Source organism: Stigmatopora argus, chromosome 6 (genome assembly GCF_051989625.1).
Source record: "Stigmatopora argus isolate UIUO_Sarg chromosome 6, RoL_Sarg_1.0, whole genome shotgun sequence".
Taxonomy (NCBI): domain Eukaryota; kingdom Metazoa; phylum Chordata; class Actinopteri; order Syngnathiformes; family Syngnathidae; genus Stigmatopora; species Stigmatopora argus.
In genome coordinates this window covers 18681393-18700716 of record NC_135392.1, presented here as the reverse complement: position 1 = coordinate 18700716, position 19324 = coordinate 18681393, and the positions used below count along the sequence as shown (strand labels likewise).

General features: G+C 39.5%; 1 protein-coding gene across 4 annotated transcripts in view; it reads left to right on the top strand.

Annotated features, from left to right (window-relative positions):
• Nucleotides 1–19324, top strand: part of pax7a (paired box 7a) — an 85500-nt gene that overhangs the window by 45031 nt on the left and 21145 nt on the right. For all 4 annotated transcript variants that reach the window (XM_077603108.1, XM_077603106.1, XM_077603107.1 and 1 more), the window contains 2 exons: nucleotides 10412–10577; nucleotides 11974–12164. In XM_077603108.1, coding sequence (XP_077459234.1) covers nucleotides 10412–10577; nucleotides 11974–12164 — 357 coding nt within the window. The remainder of the gene's footprint in view (nucleotides 1–10411; nucleotides 10578–11973; nucleotides 12165–19324) is intronic.

Sequence of the window (19324 nt, the reverse complement as noted above, 5' to 3'; positions counted from 1 at the left end):
AAATTTGGCCAGCACCACTGATTTTGAAGGCACTGTACATATTAGTTTGAAATACAAAATTTCACTGTAATCTAATTGGACAAAATATCAAACATCTCCAAGAACTCAAATCCATGCAAGCAAGAGAAAATGTAGAGAGTAGGTGTGACACATTAATTCATTCATTTTCTGAACCGCCTTATCCTCACTAGGGTCGTGGATGGTGCTGGAGCCTATCCCAGCTGACTCCGCGCCAGGGGGGTGGCCAGCCAATCGCAGGGCACGAGGAGACAGACAACCATTCACGCTCAAACTCATACCTAGGGCCAATTTAGAGTGTCCAAGCAGCCTACCATGCATGTCTTTGGAATGTGGGAGGATAGTGGAGTGCCCGAAGAAAATCCACGCAGGCCCGGGGAGAACATGCAAACTCCACAGAGGTGGACCGAACTGGATTACAACCCAGGACACCAGAACTGTGAGGCTGACGCGCTAAACACTCATCTGTCGGGTTGCCCACAGGATGCCCAAGGAGTCAATATTTGTTGTGATTTCAGCACTGGGCTTTGACTTGCAGCACAAACTCACCACCTCATAAATGACAGCATACTACCTTATGTACCCTGCCATTTTAAGCTGTCCATTCCTGCCTCTCTTTCCCACTTTATCAGCCCTTGCTGTCACTTTCAGCGCAGCTACCAGTGCTCCTTCGCCAATGTGTTTCATGACCTCAACTGACAAATTGTGGGATATGATTTATGTGAACCATTGAAGGAGTGTCGCAGTGGGAGGGAATTCCTCCACCAGCTGTATCTTCTTCAAATATCTGCTTCCATGTCAACTTTCATTCATTCACCCATCATCTATACCACTCATCTTTGCAAGGGTTGGGGAGGTCGCGCTCAGAATCATACCGAGACAAAGCGGGAATCGACCCCTCGCTTACCTGCAAGTCAGGGAAGTGAACCACTACACCATCAGGTGGCTGGCTCCATATTATCTTTGGTTTTGAAGTGTGTTACACATTGGCAGGAATGAAATTTAGGTCACTTGTCATGTTTTAGAAAGGTCTTTCCAGGATAACAGTGTCCCATAACATTCTCAATGCGCATTTATTTCCGATCGAATCAGATGGACTTGATGATGACGAGTATGATGCTCTGAATTCGGACTTGCACGACTCTCCAAACTCAGCATGCTACTAAGTTTGTCATGTGTCTGTTTTATTGCCAATAAACATCCTAAATGTGACAATAATGTTTAGTGGCATCTAACAGGGTGGAAGCATGTAAATGATTTTTTCAAGGGTCTTGGTAGTTTATCACTTGCAGGGGGTGTTGGGAGACTTTTAGCACCGGTGAATCGTAATATAACATAAACAAATTTAAATGAACTTGGATTACAATGGAGATACACTCAAAAATAAGTTTAATCTAACCTTACACTAAACTTAATTCTAATTTTGTTTTACATTTTTATACAATTCTCCCGGCCGGGTTGGCTCTGTTGGCCCCGCCTCCACAGTGACTTTCAGTCAATATCGAGGGTTGTTGGAGTTTGTATTCCCTTCAAAATATTCCAAAAATGATGCACACAAATGTCCTCACAATAGGATAACGCACGACCACTTGCCGACGAGAAGTAGTCTTGATTTAGCGATCGCTCCACAAACGGGAGCTAACAGGCTAAGGGGGGAAAAAACACTGAAAAAATGCAACGCTTTGCCCAGTGCTCGCAGAGACATTACAAAGAGGTAGTTGCGACCAGAGACATTACAAAGAGGTAGTTGCGACCAGAGACATTACAAAGAGGTAGTTGCGACCAGAGACATTACAAAGAGGTAGTTGCGACCAGAGACATTACAAAGAGGGAGTTGCGAGCCAGTGCCCCTGATGTTCTTATGAGCAGCTAACGAGAAGTAATATATACTCGTAGCGATCGCTCCGCCATTCGCGCTGAGTGACGAAAAAAAACACCGAAAAAAATGCAACGCTCCGCCCAGTGCTCGTAGATATCTGTTATACACGAAAGAGATGCGGCAAAAAAGACAGTGAGCTACAATGATAAACAGCCTCTCATGTCTTGGCCACCTGGCTTTCTCGTATCTCGAAATTTTTCTCGTATCTAGAGATAATTATTCGCTCGAAATTTTACACATATCTCGAAATGCTCGTATGTCGGGTTGCTCGTATGTCGAGGTACCACAAGTATTGAGACATCTAATGATAACACACAATTATATTTCTGGCATACAGCCTTCCCTCGACTTGTCGCGACTGTTTTTCTGCTATTAATTATATATATATATATATATATATATATATATATATATATATATATATATATATATATATATATATATATATCCTTCATTCCTTCCTAACAGCTTCCACTCGTCTGGGAAAGCATCATGAAAAGTAAAGTCCCACTCTTGATTGATTATTTGATAAATGAATGAGAAGCACAATTCAATCCTTTTTGTTCCCTAAAATGCAGATTTACAGCTCAGACTCATGCTACGAATTCTAATGCAACATAAACCAAGGGGGATGAGTAACAAAGTAGCAATTGTTTCATTATCAATCGCCCACCAGCGGCAAAAGAGAGACGATTACAAGGGGGCTGAGTGGCGGCAGCCGAACCCAACAGGCAAACTGTATTCCCGCCAGTGTGGGGTTTATGTTTCATAAAGGCACAAATAGGATTTATGTAGATTGTGGTTGGGAGAAATTGTTGCCGTGCGTGAGAGTGAATGTTATACCACTTTTTTATTATTAGAATTTAAATGACTTTGGTACAGTGCTTCTGTACTCTTGATACTTATCAAGTTAATCCCACTCTCCTCTCAAATTCACACTCCTAGCTACTTTAATTAGCATAGTGCCAGCAGTCTGGAAGGCAGCGGGAAGATAGGGGGTGGGGTTGGTTGGGTTGAGAAAAAATGTATGAAGAACAGCGATATTGCGTGGTAAGAGACTGAAGGCCTGTTTGTGTGTTGAGGCTGGTTGCATCAACCCCCGTGTGTTGGTTCGGGCTGGATATTTTGTTTTGTCATTTTGCATTTCATCTAGAGCAACATGTCGCAAATTGGCTCCTGAGAAGCATCATACATTCAGCGTGCAGTTGCTTTTGATGGCACTCTCATGGAGGTTTGCTTGAATAGGGAATTTACAGTGGGAATGTATGATCTGTCTAGAGGAAGCAAAAGGCTCGCCAGCGCAAAGCGAGGAATATCTCAGATCAGTGACGATATGAAAGGAGACACGGAGACAGCTTGCCGTCAATTCATGCTTTTGGCTTCCGGTGAATGAACTATTGAAAAGCAAATGTCTTTATACGAATTAGAGGCTAAGGCCATACCCACATGAGCACTATTGCCATCATAAAACCCTTTGAAACAGCATAGCCTATGTTTAAAAGACTCACGAAAGTGAATTCAGAGCTTTGTTTCTAAAGACATTAGACATTTTTGAAGATTATTCCTGAAAACATGAGCAAAGATTGAGAACCAATGAACAAACAGTAGCAATAAAGCTGGTTTCAGCTTTCCACATTTTGAGTGGTTAAAACAGTCCGTAAACATTTACTTGGGGCAATTTGACAGCCTTTCTTTTCCTGTCTTTGTCGGGCACAACTGTGTTTTACTTAATCATCTTTTTCTAAATTTTTTAGTACAATTTTGTACAACTCTTGTTTGCATACAGACAGCCCGATTGGAGAGTGAATGAATGAATAAATATTGTTTGCAAGTTCTTCCCATGTAAGTGTTGCTTTTCACAGGGTACTTCAGTTTCCTCCCATATCCCAAAAACGTGGTAAGGTGGGTAAATATTCTAAATTGTCCTGAGCTGAGTGGGAGCGTGAATGGCTGTTCGTCTCTTCGTTCTCTGTGCCCATAGTTGGCTGGGGTAGGCTCCAGCACCCCCTTGACCCTTGTGAGGATAAGTGGTGTGGAAAATGAAAGAATGAATGTAAAACTATACAATATTTTCTCATATTACAACCATTTTTTTGGTTCTTGACAATTGTGTTGCTTAATTAGAACTTTTGATGAAAAGCATTCTTTTGAACAAAAGAGCTTTTCTAGATTATAACAATACAGTGGTACCTCTACTCACGAATGCTTCTACATAAATTTTCAGGTTACGAAACCCAAAATTACTGTTGAAATATACGAAAACATTATCCGAGTTACAAAATCACGCAAATAATACATTAAATAAATTTCCTGTATCCATTATTCTAATTTGAAATTGTTTATAGCATTGCGTCCTGCCTCCCATTGGCTGTCTATCAACAACAACTCTTCATGATTTTATTATTTTTATTATTTTCGGGTGTGGTTAAAGACACTTTGTTCTTTATTTAAAATGAATGGTTCAAATGAAATGAAGAAGCAGGTCCTGTTATCCATCCGTGACTCATATTACAAGTTCAATTTAATGCTAAGTTGTTTACATGTGTGATCATGTGGATGTTTGTGTGATTTGTCTGTTAGCTTCCTCCTCGCACTTATGCACCTGCACGAATAGAAAATGTTTTGTATGCTTGTTATTAATTTTAATACTTTAACTATTTTAATAATTTTCTCATCATTTTGTCAAATTCTTGTGTATTTCACACATTTTTCATTCAAAATTCGGACAGTTTGTTCATTTTTAAAGGGTTTAATTTGAATTTTTTTCTAAGACCATGGAAGAAATGTGAGAATTTAAATATAAAACATTCCTCTATTTAGGAAAATCCAAGGTACGAAATAAGTTCTGGAAGAAATTAATTTCGCAACCAGAGGTAACACTGTATTCATTGATGTTTTGTGTTTTGATCAATTTCTATTTGATTATACTTATCTAATTCCAACTCTATTAACTCTTGCGCCTTTAATGTTAACCAACACACGGACGGAAGCACTTTGAACATGAATTTGAGCACACATAAACACTCCCAAAACTTACAAAATAGGCATCTAAGTGAGATATGGCCACTCGCAGCTTCTGTGTGAGAACTTTTTACAGTTGTCCCAGTGTTTAATACATGGCTGGAACGAGGTACTGTAAGTGTGTGTAAATGTAAGTGTACTGCATATAATGCATAATAAAGATGTCTTGGAACGTAGATTATTAAGGAAAGCTTTGATCTTTATCATAATGCTTATCCCTAGGGTACTTTTCTAGCTTTATCTTTAGCTGAACACTTAGCCCCTATGCCAATCCTCTGCCTTTATAGTCTAAATCCATTCTTTTTGTAAGGCTTTCCTCTTTTGGGTTGAGTGTAAAAGTGAATGTTGCCAGTCAAACCTTTAGTGAGAAGAAGTTGCACAAAAGTCCAGCAAATGCCAAGCCACATTTAGAGTCTTCAGTGACCCTGACATACATCTTTTTGAAATATTGGATGAAGTTTTCCGGTGAAAATCTATGCATGCTTAGGGCGGGCTAGAGCTGAATCCCAAACCTCATAACTATGAAATTGCCGAAGGTGCTATCCAGAGTGTTGTTGGGTGACTTTTTAATGATTTCCCCTCAAGCAACACACTTATGACTTGAGAATACTGTGTCCAATCATTTCTGCACTTCTGCACTGTATTCAAGTGACGGATGTGCTTCCAAAAAGTGAGGTTCGTATGCGATTAGCAACAACCTTCACCTTTGGTCGTTCTCCATCTCTGCGGTTCCTGCAGCTAAGCTGAGCTCAGAAGCTGTCCTCATTCTTTGCCTTGTCCATTGCATGTAGGCGCCAGGAAATCTCCTTGCGCCTTGAGAAGAAGACCCGTCGTGCAGGTAGATACGGAAGTAGCCAGGGAACTCCGCCTGTGCCACTGCAAAGAATTAAACCGGATTGAGAAGAGCCGAGCAGACAAATTGTGGTCCAAGGTGACTTTGTGATCACGTTCCAGAGTGTAGCAGCCTGAAATCTGTGGCTTTGTGTTGTGTTTATGTGGTTTTGGACAATGAAAGAGTCTCAGTCTATGACGCATGCTCCTCTATTGACCTCTTTATCCTATACACATTGAACTTTTTAAATGAAAGTGGAACAATTGTGAAATGTTTGATCAATCATGTTATAAAAATAATTTAATCTTCAATTATTCATATTTCAAAATAATGAAAAATACTTACTTATACCTTCAAACAAACTTTCACTCTATTGCTGTTTAGGCCTAACCAGAAATTTTACATATATTTTACCCCCATTAAAACAAAATATTGACCCATATAATAAAACTACATTAAACCAATACTAATGATAATAATAACATTTTTTTTAATTGACATGATTCTCAGATAATTCAAGGATAGTAATTATTCTTTTTATATTCTTATATCGGCTCACTGATGGTGAAGTGGTTCATTCGCCCGACTTGCGTGCAGGCAAACTTGGATTGATTCCCGCTCATTTGCGGTGTGTGATTGTGTGTGCAAATGCTTGTCTGTTTTGGTGAGACTGACTTGCAACCAGTTTAGGGTGTAGACCATCTTTCACCCAAAGTTAGTTTGGAAAGGCTCCAGCACCCCACAACCCTGACAAGGACAGGCAGTGTTGGACATGAATGAATGAACAATGTTATCTTTTAATTCAATTTTGAATGAATCTCCTCCATTTTTAGAGAAACATTTGAGTAACATTTTACCTTCATGTCGGGCCTCCTCGGAGATTTCCTGGAGTGAGGATTGACAATACGAAATACAGCAATGCTGTAAGGTTTTTTTGTTCACTTTTAATTTGACTTTCATTCAATTAACTTTAATCCCTCAATAGGAATTTAAATTACATTTTAGCTCAATTAAAATGAGATATTGTCATTGTTGAGTAGTAAGAAAGTACAACTGTAATAGTGCCACGTGCAGTGGTTGGTCTCCCGACTTCAGTGCGGACAGTATGGGATAGATTCCCGTGAATGGTTGTCCCTTTCATTGTGCCCCCTACGATCGGCTGGCAACCAATTTGGTGTGTCCCTCGCCTGCTTCCCGTGGTTGGCTGGGACTCCCTGCAACCCTTGTGTGGATAAGCGATAATTCAAATTTGGGATTTTAAAAATATTTGACCTGTCATACAAGATAACTGTTAGCTATAACTAAAATAAAAAAGAACAAAGAAGAGTTGTCCTTAAGGCTTGCTTGCTGAAAAAGTAAGGCAGAAATTTCTGCCATAAATATTGATAAAACAATTTGAAGGTAAATATCAGCAACTAGAAATATCTTGGCATTTACCAAACAAAGCAACGCAAGGTTTATCAGCCTGGCTGTTGGTAATCTCGCAGACAAACGCAAACAAACACATTTGAAAGAAAGTGATTTGAACTTAACCGACTCCCTTTGCCGCCATTAAAGGTTGCTCCCCGCATTACCTGAAAATATGACATTATGCAGAGTAGCATCTCTATGTGAAAAAAGAGGCAGTCGACACTGGCACAACATAAAAATATACCCTCATTTAATGTCTTCTAATAACAGTTATTGATTTTTCATTTATCTTCTACCAACCCAAGGATGTGTCGTCATTTAAAAACTAAAATGACAATATTGACTATAAAAATGATACCATTTACAGTTGCGGCAGAGAGTTGGAGAAGGTGGTGTGAAACGCAACAGAAAATAATTGAGAAGCATTGCCTAAAAGAAGAATAACTACTTCTCATCAATCCACACAAAAAAAATATTTCTTTCCAACAACCATTGTTTACATCGTCCTTTCTCAAAAGTGTGGTGACCTAAAAAATTCCTGCTGCCAAATAATAACCTAAACAGAAGTAAATTGCGCTGATGATGATGTAACAATTGAGGATGGTCATTTTTGCGCAAGCGTAGTTTGTACGCATGCTGGTATACCTTACAGAAATGAAGGGATCATAAGCGCTCCTTAAACAAAGTGTGGACAGGTACGAATTAGTGAGCAAAATACCTAAGAAAAATGTATCCATCCTGGTGAAGACATTACCTGAGCCCGGTATAAGACCTGGGTGTGTACCTTATATCACCTTCCTGCCACTAAATTGTCATTCTATAAGGCTTATCTTCAAGGACTACGCTCATCTGCCAAATTTCCAAATTGCGCAAAAATAAAGTTGTTTTACATCTGAGCGGAGTTGAGCCATCGGAGAAAATAGAGCCTATATGTATCTAAGAAGAATTAACAAATCTAAGCATTCTCATCTTCACAAGGAACAGGAATGTAACGTTTAAATGCTTTTGTGGCTCCGATGATGAAACACCTCCTCGCTCAGCTTGAATGACAAAAAAGGGGGAAGGAAGTTAAAGTGAACATAAAAGAGAGTTGGGGTGAGAGGATGAGGTCGGAGGTGAAGTGGCACTGCGGGATGAAGAAGTGTGTGTGTGTGTGTGTGTGTGTGTGTGGGTGGGGGGGTCGTGTTTGTGGAAGTGAGGGGTGGTTGAGGCAGCTGTTTGTCTAGCCCAGTAGGAGCTCAGATAGTTCAGACCTGCAAGCACGCTCTACTACATCCCAATAGGATCCACTTGACTGGAGCCACACATCCCATTTGTTTTGCAGGCACTGATTGAGGCTACGGAAAATGAAGATTTCACTGAATTTCCTTTTCCTCCTCTTTCTAAAAATCCTCTTTTTACAAATTCAAATGCGGTTAAGATCCCATGTAGACCCTTTTTCTAAGTTTGTGCGTATGTTTGTGTCTACAAAAAGAGGCACCCCTCTTGAAAAAAATAAATCTGCAAGTGTAAGCCCCCTTGAAAGTGTCCCTCTTGAAGGACTGTTTAAAAAGGGACGCCCCCCTCTTTGTGCCCACTGTTCTGGTTGGCGTATGGAGGGGCTTTTGTCCCCCTCTTTTATGTGTGATCACAATGGGCTGGACCATTTGAAACACAACAGTAGATGAACTGCACTGACAGTGTATTAAACTCTGATGAATTGCCTGTGCGAGGCATAGATCAATGTCCTTCAACCCCCGAGCACGCAACGAAGGCCAGGCCTTGTCTTGGCTAAATGGAACAGGTTGCTGGATCCTTTCACAAACCCTGATGATATTCATGTTTTGTTGAAGCCGAAGCCTTTTTAAAATGTGTAAATCTTCCCAAAGAACTCCTACTTTTTCTTTTTTCTCCTTCACCTTTTCATTCTGGGAGTTGATATTGTGCGCTGTTCATTTCAGGGGCGCTCTCAGTCTAGACTAGAGTTGGAGACCCTTGTTTCTTGGCTTTCTGACTAAAAAGAATAACTATTACTATATTAAAATAATGTTTGGCCACTTGTCTGCTAGGGCATCAACTACAGATTCCAACTATTTCAAGTTTTCTTGATAGTTTACTATCAAATCATGAAAAAAATCACTACAAAATAAATAGAAATATATTGGCATTTGTTACCATATACAGTTAGGCCAGGGTGATATGAGAACAATAAATAACATCAGTCGATATCAATAATCATCACGATAACTATCACATCTTTTGTCTTTCAAAAGATGGGGTTCAAACTTCTGTGAATGAAAAACACTCATTATTCATTTATGAATGTAACCATCTCTTACTTTAAAAGAGAATATAAAATATGATTTTAAAAAGTCTTTTTGTTGTTCTGCTGTGCAACAAGAGATAAGACAACTACCTCCTAAAACTATCAAAAGTAATGAATAATAAAACCTAAAATAGTTTTGACAGTCATCTTGATTTTTTATAAATTTGCCTTCAAAACTGCTGTGTAAAATGAAATGAAATAATACTCATCAACTGGAGACATCATAACAATTGGCAAGCAGACTATTTTCAGCCTCACAAAAAGAAACTATATGTATGTACATTTACCTCACAAATGGGAATTTAAATAAAAGTTGGATGAATTTAAGCCAGTGCACACTTAATGTCGTAGTTTCAAGAAAATTTGGGAAGGTACATTTTGATTCTCTGAAGTCAGGCCATACGTTTGTAGTGAGTGGGTCGTTTATGGAGTATAACGCCAGTCAGCATTGTAAGACGAAACATACAGAAAAATACAGACACTTGACTGAGGCAGATATACGGAAATTTGCTTGCAAAGCTGGGAAAACAACATTTTGGTAAACTTGATTAAAGAGTGCTTGGTACACTTTATGGCGCTAACATGTCCAGAGGAAAAAAGGCATTTGAGAAACTCATGCAGAATTTCCAATTGCATCTTGAAAGTGTTAAAACTGTTTTAGCCACTCTATTGCTAACCATGTTAAAAACAGCTTTTCTAATCTACTTCGTCTACTGAACGTTGGTCTGGAACTAGCGTTCACGTCGCATAAGCATGGTGTAATTTTGGGGTGTTCAGGTGGTGTAATTGCAGTTTAGATTTATCAAATGTTATCGAACGTTATTATTATTGTTGACAAAAATTATTTGACGATAATTATCATTTTATCGTCCAGGTCTAATATAAACCTTTGAAACAAATTTGTTTTTCGTCTAAGGAAAATTTTTCCTATTCTTTTCTTCTGCAGGTGTGGTTCAGCAACAGACGAGCCAGGTGGCGTAAACAGGCCGGTGCCAATCAGCTCGCTGCCTTTAACCACTTACTTCCCGGTGGATTCCCACCCACTGGCATGCCCACTTTGCCCACGTACCAACTTCCAGAGTCTAGCTACCCCGGCACCGCCCTATCACAGGGTGAGTGCAGTACTCATGTACTGTATGTTCCCATTATTTTAGCTTTCATAGTCCATACAGTGGCTATATGACAAACTGACAGTCTCATACTATGTATTATACTAATTTACCAACATTGTCTACAGAAAAAAGGAGTCGAGGACGTAGAATTTGATTCCGTTGCTGGGGACACCTATCAATATTCAGCTGCTTTTGTGTAGCCACTACTATCATTACAAATGCTTCTTAAAATGTTTAGTTAGGGGTTAAATAGAGTGTTTCTGGGCACCTCTAACCTCAATATTTTGCTGATTGGTTTTCACTAATAATACATGTGAAAAGCTGCCCATCTCGGAATGGTAAAAGATGTCGTTTTTAAAGTTATATGCAACCTGTCTTTAGATTTTTGTCGCTTTTGCTAAAAAAAAAGGATCACTTAGGTGCAGTTGAGGACTTGAGTAAACTCAAACCTGCTATTATTACATAAAATTGCCACTAGTAACAAAAATTAAACCTTTATAGTGATGTCATATACATTTTCCATTTGTGCACACGTGTTTAAGATTTGAAGATTGGCAAAGGAAAGACTGGAACATGAAATAAGACATTTCTTTCAAAGTCAGAGTGCAAGTTACACCAAGAAAAAGGCTTATCAAGCTTAAAATTGCTAATAGATTTAGGCATTATTTTTGTAGTAGACAAATAGCCAACAAATTTACAGAAAAAATGGTATAGCCTGGATTATATATTGTTTTACAGATACATAGTGCTGCCAACTTTTTAGCTGGTGGATGTCAGTATATATTAATTTATTCAAATACGTTACCGAAAAAAAGCAACACGTAAAATTTGGAGGTAATGTCTTACAATTGTTATTCAAATTATGTTGTTCTGTTAAATTAGCTACTGACAATGCAACTTAATAATAAAATAAAAACACCCTTTAGTTGTTATAATGGACAGAATTAATAATTCCCATACAAAATCTGTATCCTCGACTGTAGTTTTGTTTGAAAGTACCAGCAACATCGTTTCTACGTGGAGCTCGGCAGTATGTGGAGCCCTTAATTAGTGGGAAGTAGTAGTCTAGTTTATTAATAAAGTACCAACAACTTTGCAGAGCTAATGTACATTGTGATCTGATATTTAGACTTGGTGCAGCTGTCTGTTATTTTGACAAACCCTGCACTAAAAAACTGGACATGAGGTTTTAGCTGAATTGAAAATTCAATACTTTTTTTCCATCAGTCAAGTCATGACAACCTGGTAATGTAAAAATTGGAGCGTATCTTTACACCTACCTTTAAACCCAACATGATGTTTTTGATCCGGTGGTTTTCAATATGTGTTATGTGTTGGACCAATCTCAGCCAATTTAAACCAATTTTTTTTATCTGTTATTTTCTTTTGCTCTCAGAGGGCAGTACCTTGCACAGACCTCAGCCCTTGCCCCCGTCTTCCATGCACCAGGGAGGCCTGAGTGACAGCAGCTCGGCGTACGGCCTGTCGTCCAACCGCCACAGCTTCTCCAGCTACTCCGATTCCTTCATGAGCCCCTCGGCTTCTGGCAACCACATGAATGCAGTCGGAAATGGGCTCTCCCCACAGGTCAGTCCAACTCTATCGCCATCCTGTCTTTCTCCCACTTTGCTCATGTGAGAATTGTCACTGGATGTCAGAGTATTTGAGTGCAATTAAAAATGTTGGGCGGAATAACCACCAATGTGGGCTTTTATGCCTTCTTTCCAAAGCCGTTGGATTTATTTCAGGCACTCCAAATTGCTACATTGGTAAAACAATTGGATTAACATCAACAAATTAAAATTAATCTTGATAGTAGACAGCGAGCGCTCGAGCTGCTCCAAACAGCCACTTTCCTGGGATGTCTAAATCCTGCGCGGCGCAGCCAGAACACATGGAGATGAAATAATTAGCTCAAGCTTAAAAATGTAGACCCGTAATCTTCTGGTGTAATTGTCTCGCTGCAAGACCGCATTTTTTTTAAATCCCCCTTTTTCTTTTCTGTTTTATTTCAAACATTTGCAGAGAAATTAGTCGTATTTTTAATACAATTTTGGCTCTCCTATTTCCTTTTTTAATAAAGAGGCCCATGAGTTGACCTTCTCGGGCGTTGTGGTCTTGGTTGCGCTTTAAGCGGCACAGAATGGCAAAGAAATGATTTGTAAATGATGCAAATCATGTGTACGGAGTGAATTATACACAATTACCCATCAAGACTGGCCAGCCTTGCCCACCCTCACCGACAAGATGCGGTTAACAAGCAGAAAATAAGATTGAAATGGTGCGTAAAGAGTTGAAAATGAATTTCAATGCTGCATTTGTCCACAATTACCCCCATCATTCACGTGTTTTATTTGAGCACCCCTGACCCCCTTTTTTAAATATTTCTCAAAGCTTATTCTCTGTGTTTTTTAAATGAAAGAATTAGGGATTTTGTGACCAAAAAAAGAGATTTTCTTTTCTGCTGTAGCGACAGAGGAGTATAACCCAGCTGCTCACAGTCTGTTTGATTATAAAATCATGGTGCAGGGCAGCTTTAAGCAGTTAATGCTCCAGCTGCAAAACTTGCAGAAAAACATCAGGAAAAAAAGTATAAATAATAAATTATGCTAACCCTAAATTAATTTATGATTACTGACATTAATATACGAACCACCACTTTCATAAAACAACCATGATGTGATTTGATCTTAGCCCTTTGTTTGTTCAATAAATTTTTAATTAAAGACAAACATTTTTTTTAATTCATGAGTCACAAATGATTCCACATTGTATTAATTATGCACATTTTTTAAAGGAAATGTCAAATTCAGCACTAATGCCATCAACATTTAGCAAAAATGGAGCCTATACTTTATTTTAATAAGCCAATAATGATAGCTTTGTAAACAATGTGTATGAGTTTATAATAGACGGAGATGTAGCAAATACTCTATATTATTAACTCACTTAACTTAAACAGATTTTCAAAATTGAAATAAAAAATTGTTCGCATTTGTGCAAGACACGTAGCCATTACTCTTCTTTGGGAAAATGAATTAAAACGCTTTCTGTACATAGTTTGTTATACATTAAAAAAAAATTAATAAACTAGCAGGAACAACATAAGAAAATAATCCTAATGTTTTTCAAGTGTTAATTGACAAGAAATGTGACTTTATTTTTAAACCAGCTATAAGCTCATCTATATTGTGGTAAACAGACTCAAATTGTGTTGATTTTCTCAGAGGTCCCTGTTCTACTGGGTGTTTTTCTTGTTTCGTTTCTGTGGATTCTTGAGATTTTTGGGGGGTGGATGTTTTGATACGTCATGCCACGCTTATGTGCAGGATGGTGCAGCTTTCCCACCAGTCTCTCAGCATGGAAACGAAACGTTCTCACTAGCAGAGGAATCAAAGTTCATGCCGGTGGTAACGGCATCCTGCTGAGCAAGCAAACAATTGTGCAAACATACTAGCAGTTAGTTAAACTGGCTTGCAATTAAATATATACTCATTCATTTCAATTGAGTTAATTCGTCATGATTTACAGTGCTTCATGGCAAAAATCCACTTGAAGAGCAATTCATTAGAATGGAAATAAGCATTTAGTATTGTTCAGTCGGTTTGTAGGAAATACACTTGTGCATTGCAAAGTCTGAGCAATACGACCCTTGGCTGAAAAATACAAATTCTCTGCTTCCCAACAAATGGACTATGGTGGCATGCCGCCAAGTCCCTAATGGAATCCTGCAGCGTTTAGTGAGGCCCGACAGGAGCCCCGTGTCCATTCCAATCCCGTAACCTGTCCCAAAAGCACAGGTTTTCCCCTTTCATTATGGCCAGCAGAAAAGCTATCACATGAAAAAAAAGTGAAAGGGCTCGCCATTTTCATTTTGCTGATATGTGACTGCTGCTTGAAGAGTGGCAATGGGTTAGCTGTGCATGGCTGGGCAACAGCAATGACACCAGAAGTGTTTTGTTTGTTGCTCGTGTTTTTTATTTGGTTGCACAGGAGGTGCCACACGTACAAACTCACAACCCAAGTTTAGTCTTGCCTTTCTTTGTGTTTTTTTCATTCATTGTGAATGAGCATAGTTTCAACAAAGAGTAAGTAGTTGGGATTGGGGCCTAACATTTCTTGTATTAATAAAAGCATTAATAAAACTTAAATAAAACTAAATTGCCACAACCCCACTTAAATGGAATTCTACCTCATATACCCTTGGGAGGATAGGCGATGAGAATGATTAATGTCTCATCTAATCTTATTTTCTGAACTGCTTTATCCTCATCAGGGTCGCGGGGGTGCTGGAGCCAATCTCAGCTGTCTCCGGGCCAGAGGCGGGGGACACCCTGAATCGGTGGCCAACTGATCGCAGGGCACAAGTAGATGGACAACCATGCACACTCACATCCATACCTAGGGGCAATTTAGAGTGTCCAATCAGCCTACCATGCATGTCTTTGGAATGTGGGAGGAAACCGGAGTACCCGGAGGAAACCCACGCAGGGGAGAACATGCAAACTCCACACAGCTGGACCGACCTGAACTTGAACCCAGGACCCCAGAGCTGTGAGGCTGACGCGCTTACCACTCGCGTCACTGGGCCGCCAATGATTAATTTATATCTAAAAATAGACTATCATGAATGGTAGGTGGAATTCGAATTTCTTTCACCGTTGCAAGCACAAGATAGTCCAAAATGATTTTGTGTTATCTTACCTGGTTGAAGTTTGTCTTTTATTATTTGCGGCTTGTGGTTTGAGTACAAGCAATTTTATTAGTCAATCTACTGGGAAGGACGGCCCAGTGGGGTCCTGGATTCAAATCCAGGTCGGTCCACCTATATGCAGTTTGCATGTTCTCCCCGGGCCTGCGTGGGTTTTCTCCAGGTACTTCAGTTTCCTCCCACATTCCAAAGACATGCTTGGTAGGCTGGCTGGACACTCTAAATTGCCCCTAGGTGAGTGTGAGCGAGAATGGTTGTTTGTCTCCTTGTGCCCTGTGATTGGCTGGCCACCAATTCAGGGTCTCCCCTGCCTCATGCCTGAAGTCAGGTGGGAAAGGCTCCAGCACCACCCGCGACCCTAATGAGGATAAAGCGGTTCAGAAAATGAAATGGAAGCTACTAGGAAGTCAGTGTCAGGCCTTTCAAGATGTTACCCAATTTGTTGACTTTTACAAACCTGATGGTCACACAACATCTTAATATAAAGGACTAACTAAAATAGCTTGAAAGAGGACATTCTTGACATTTGCATTACAATTTATCTTGCTAACTGGGTAAAATGAATGTTGAACATTTTTAATCTGATATTTAAGAATCAAAGCAAATTGCATCCCTGGTTTAAAGGTTTATGAAAGGATTTTCAATAAGCAAAGAACTGCTATATAACATCTTCACTGACAACCACAAAAAGGGTGCTCTAGGTTGAAGTTTTTTCATAAAAGCAATAGTGATTGGTAGTTATTTGGAGACAAATCGAGTGTTTGGCAAACAAGCCATGTTGTGTTAGCATATAGTTATCTGAATAACTGTCAATAAAGTAATCCCTCGAATATTGCGGTTAATGTAGACCAGACATAGCCGCGATAATCAAAAAATCGCAAAGTAGAGTCACCCCTTTTTCAACTACTTTTTTTTCTTCAGTGCTGAGTCCTAGTAGCAAGAGTGGCTTCCGTTCGTGAATTTCAGCGTGGATTTTCACATTTTTATGAACTTAAAAAAAAAAACAAATTAAAAAAAAAATTAATCGAGGAAAAAAATCGTGAAGAAGTGAATTCGCGATAAGTGAAGCCGCGATCACAGAGGAAAGTCTGTATGTTACTTTAACAGAGCCCTTTGCAGCCATTTCTCCATTTTATTGTTATTACTGTAAATTATATTATTTGTTCTTGGTCTTTGAACAAAATAAAATTTCCCCCCAAAATGTCTAAAACTTAAACTTATACTCAGATGCGACTTATTGTCTGAAAAATACGATACACACGGAAGACAAGCGTAAACCCATGTGCTAGGCTAAATATATGAAGCTGCATTGTATTACAAATTGCATGACAGTACCAAATAAAAGGAAAAATACAAGAACTTGACTGGCTAGGAAATTGAAGCTTTGCCTACGACTAAATGTAAATCATTTTCCAACAAAAAGTTAAGTAAGAAGAGGATGCTGTATACCCAAAGAAAAAAAAAGAGCATTTGAAGATGTGTAACTCTCCCGACACTTATCAACCACTCTTGAGATTACATTGCAATTTTAATGAAGGAAGTAGAAAAAGTTTGCCGAAAAGGCACTCCCTCCGTTTCACAAAAGTGTTTTGGAATGACAGGGATATGTGTGTGTATGCTGAGGGCCTCTGGGCTGTGTGAGTGGGCAGGGCCTACACACACACATACACACACGTACACAGGATCAGAGGCAGTATGCCTCTCTCACCCCTGCCTCCCTTTGATCCGTGTCCCGGGGCCTGCCCGCCTGCACCGCACCAACGCACGCTGACACCGTGCTCACCAGCGACTCCCCACAACTGTCTGTGCGAGATAAGGCAGAGGGGACTCCAAACTAAGCTGCTTCTCCTCCATTAGCCTACGAAGATGTTTCTTTAAAAAAATGGGATGAATTATTTTAAGAGCTCTTGTCGCTGCCAAAAATTGGAGAGAAGAAGAGGGGGTGAAATATATGGAACAATCTGGCTTCATTTTGCTTGACTTCTAACAAGACTCCCTGCACCTGAATACCAATGAGAGAGTGTAGAGGAGGGGGAATTGTTGGAGTCCCCCACACTATTAAAACTTGGGCATTAAGCCTTTCACCGGGCACTGTGTCAGCTGGCAGCCTCCGCTGACAACAAATCAAAGGGATGAGCACATCGCCCGCCTGCATTCAAGGCACCGGCGCTTGCTCAACAAGAGGGGGTGCCTGAACAGAGTGCGTGTTTGCATGTGAGGAAGGATGGGGGGCACATGGTGGTTAATTAGAAGTCCCATTAAAACAAATGTTGTTTTAATTTGGCAAGTATTAAAAAAATGTAAGAGGCTTTCTGTGGGGGAAAAACGAACTAAAATCAACAACCGCTGTTTGCAGCTGCCAAGAAAATCCAGGGGCTGTAAATCATATCCAGTGGGTATACTGTTTGTGCACAGATTACTACTGCTGCCTGTTGTGTTTGCAATACTTCTGAACTCTGAGGAAACCTGTGAGGAATGTGACATCACTAAAGGAGACTACATAAACAGTCCAAGTGTATGTGTGTACACTCTTAAGTATTCCCATTTGCAGTAATGCAACAGCATGTACTGCTAGAAATGGGAACTTGTTTTACTAGAATGGTGCCTACCAGAGTGCGTGCTTCCGCCAAGGCCCAACGGTTCCTTATTAGGAATTTTTTGATACTGCATGGCGCATTTAACATTTAAATATCAGAATTAACTATGACACTGGAAACAGGACAGCAGTTAATGCATTCTACAAATGCCATAAAGAGAACTAAACCAGTTTTTCTTCATGCATAGTATATGTATTGATACATTGTTTGTATGTGTGTGTGTATTATATACACACATTATATATGCATATGTGTTGGAGTGTGCAGGACGATTGATTATTCTTTATTTTGATCTAGGATTTCTGTAAATGTGACACCCAATTTTAAAATGCTTTAGATAAATATGTTAATACTCTTATACCAATTAATTGTTTAGTTTAAGAGGAATAGGTATGTCTTCCCTCCGACAAAAGTTCATACTAAAGCAGTAATTGCGTTTCCTTCTGGTGGCTCATGCTGGTGCCCGTATTGAATTTTAAATAGTAGTCCATGAAATAAAAATTCATCTCTTGTTCATTTCTGTTAGGGTTTTATATATATTTTTACATTAAATATGTACATATATAGTTATGTCAAACGACTTAGTTTAGTAGTGTGCATTGTAATTGTATGCCTGGTAGGAGTATTAATAATAATATGACAAAAAAAAGTTTTGCTTTCCAGTCTCCCGGGCAACTGCATGGAACCCTTTTCCCCCAAATATTACGGTATTGATGTGGTGCCATCATACTCTTATTTCTCACCTAGCAACCTTCGTTCCTTTCTATTTGGCTACATGCCATGGCGCGTTAACTACTACCCCCCACCCCCAAACACCCATCCACCCACCTCAACCACCACCACCTTCCTCTGAGCTCCAAAACGTCTCTCCCCTGGAGAGGCAGCGCCCAGATGAAAGGCTAGGGCGGACAATAAAAATGCTATTTAAATGCAAGGGTGTTTGTGTGCGGGTGAGAGATACTTCCCGCTGAAAGTGAGCTGCCACATCCTGATAAATAATAAATATAACGGGAATGTGATTTACATTTATCTCACCGAGGCAGCCAATATGAATTTGGGTAAATCCTAGAAGATGGGGATTTAAGGAGCAAAATGACTGCAACTGATTCACATGCTGTGAGTCCCACGCATCCACGATGCCTATAAGGTGTATAGGCCTACTACTTTTGCCTTTATTACATTGGAGGCACACACTTGGATGCTATTTAATATCGACACTGATGACACTGCGCTCTTGACAGGCTCATCCACACTCTTCAAGGTGACTTTTGCTAGCATCACTAGCATCGTCACAATACCCTTATTACAACTTTGTAAAGAATTTATACAAGCTACTGAATACATTTCCAAGCTTGTGTTTGTTGAGAGGATATGTGATTCAAACTTGAGTCCAAATCTTTCCTTACGTTTTGATAAGTACATTGCACAAAATATATATT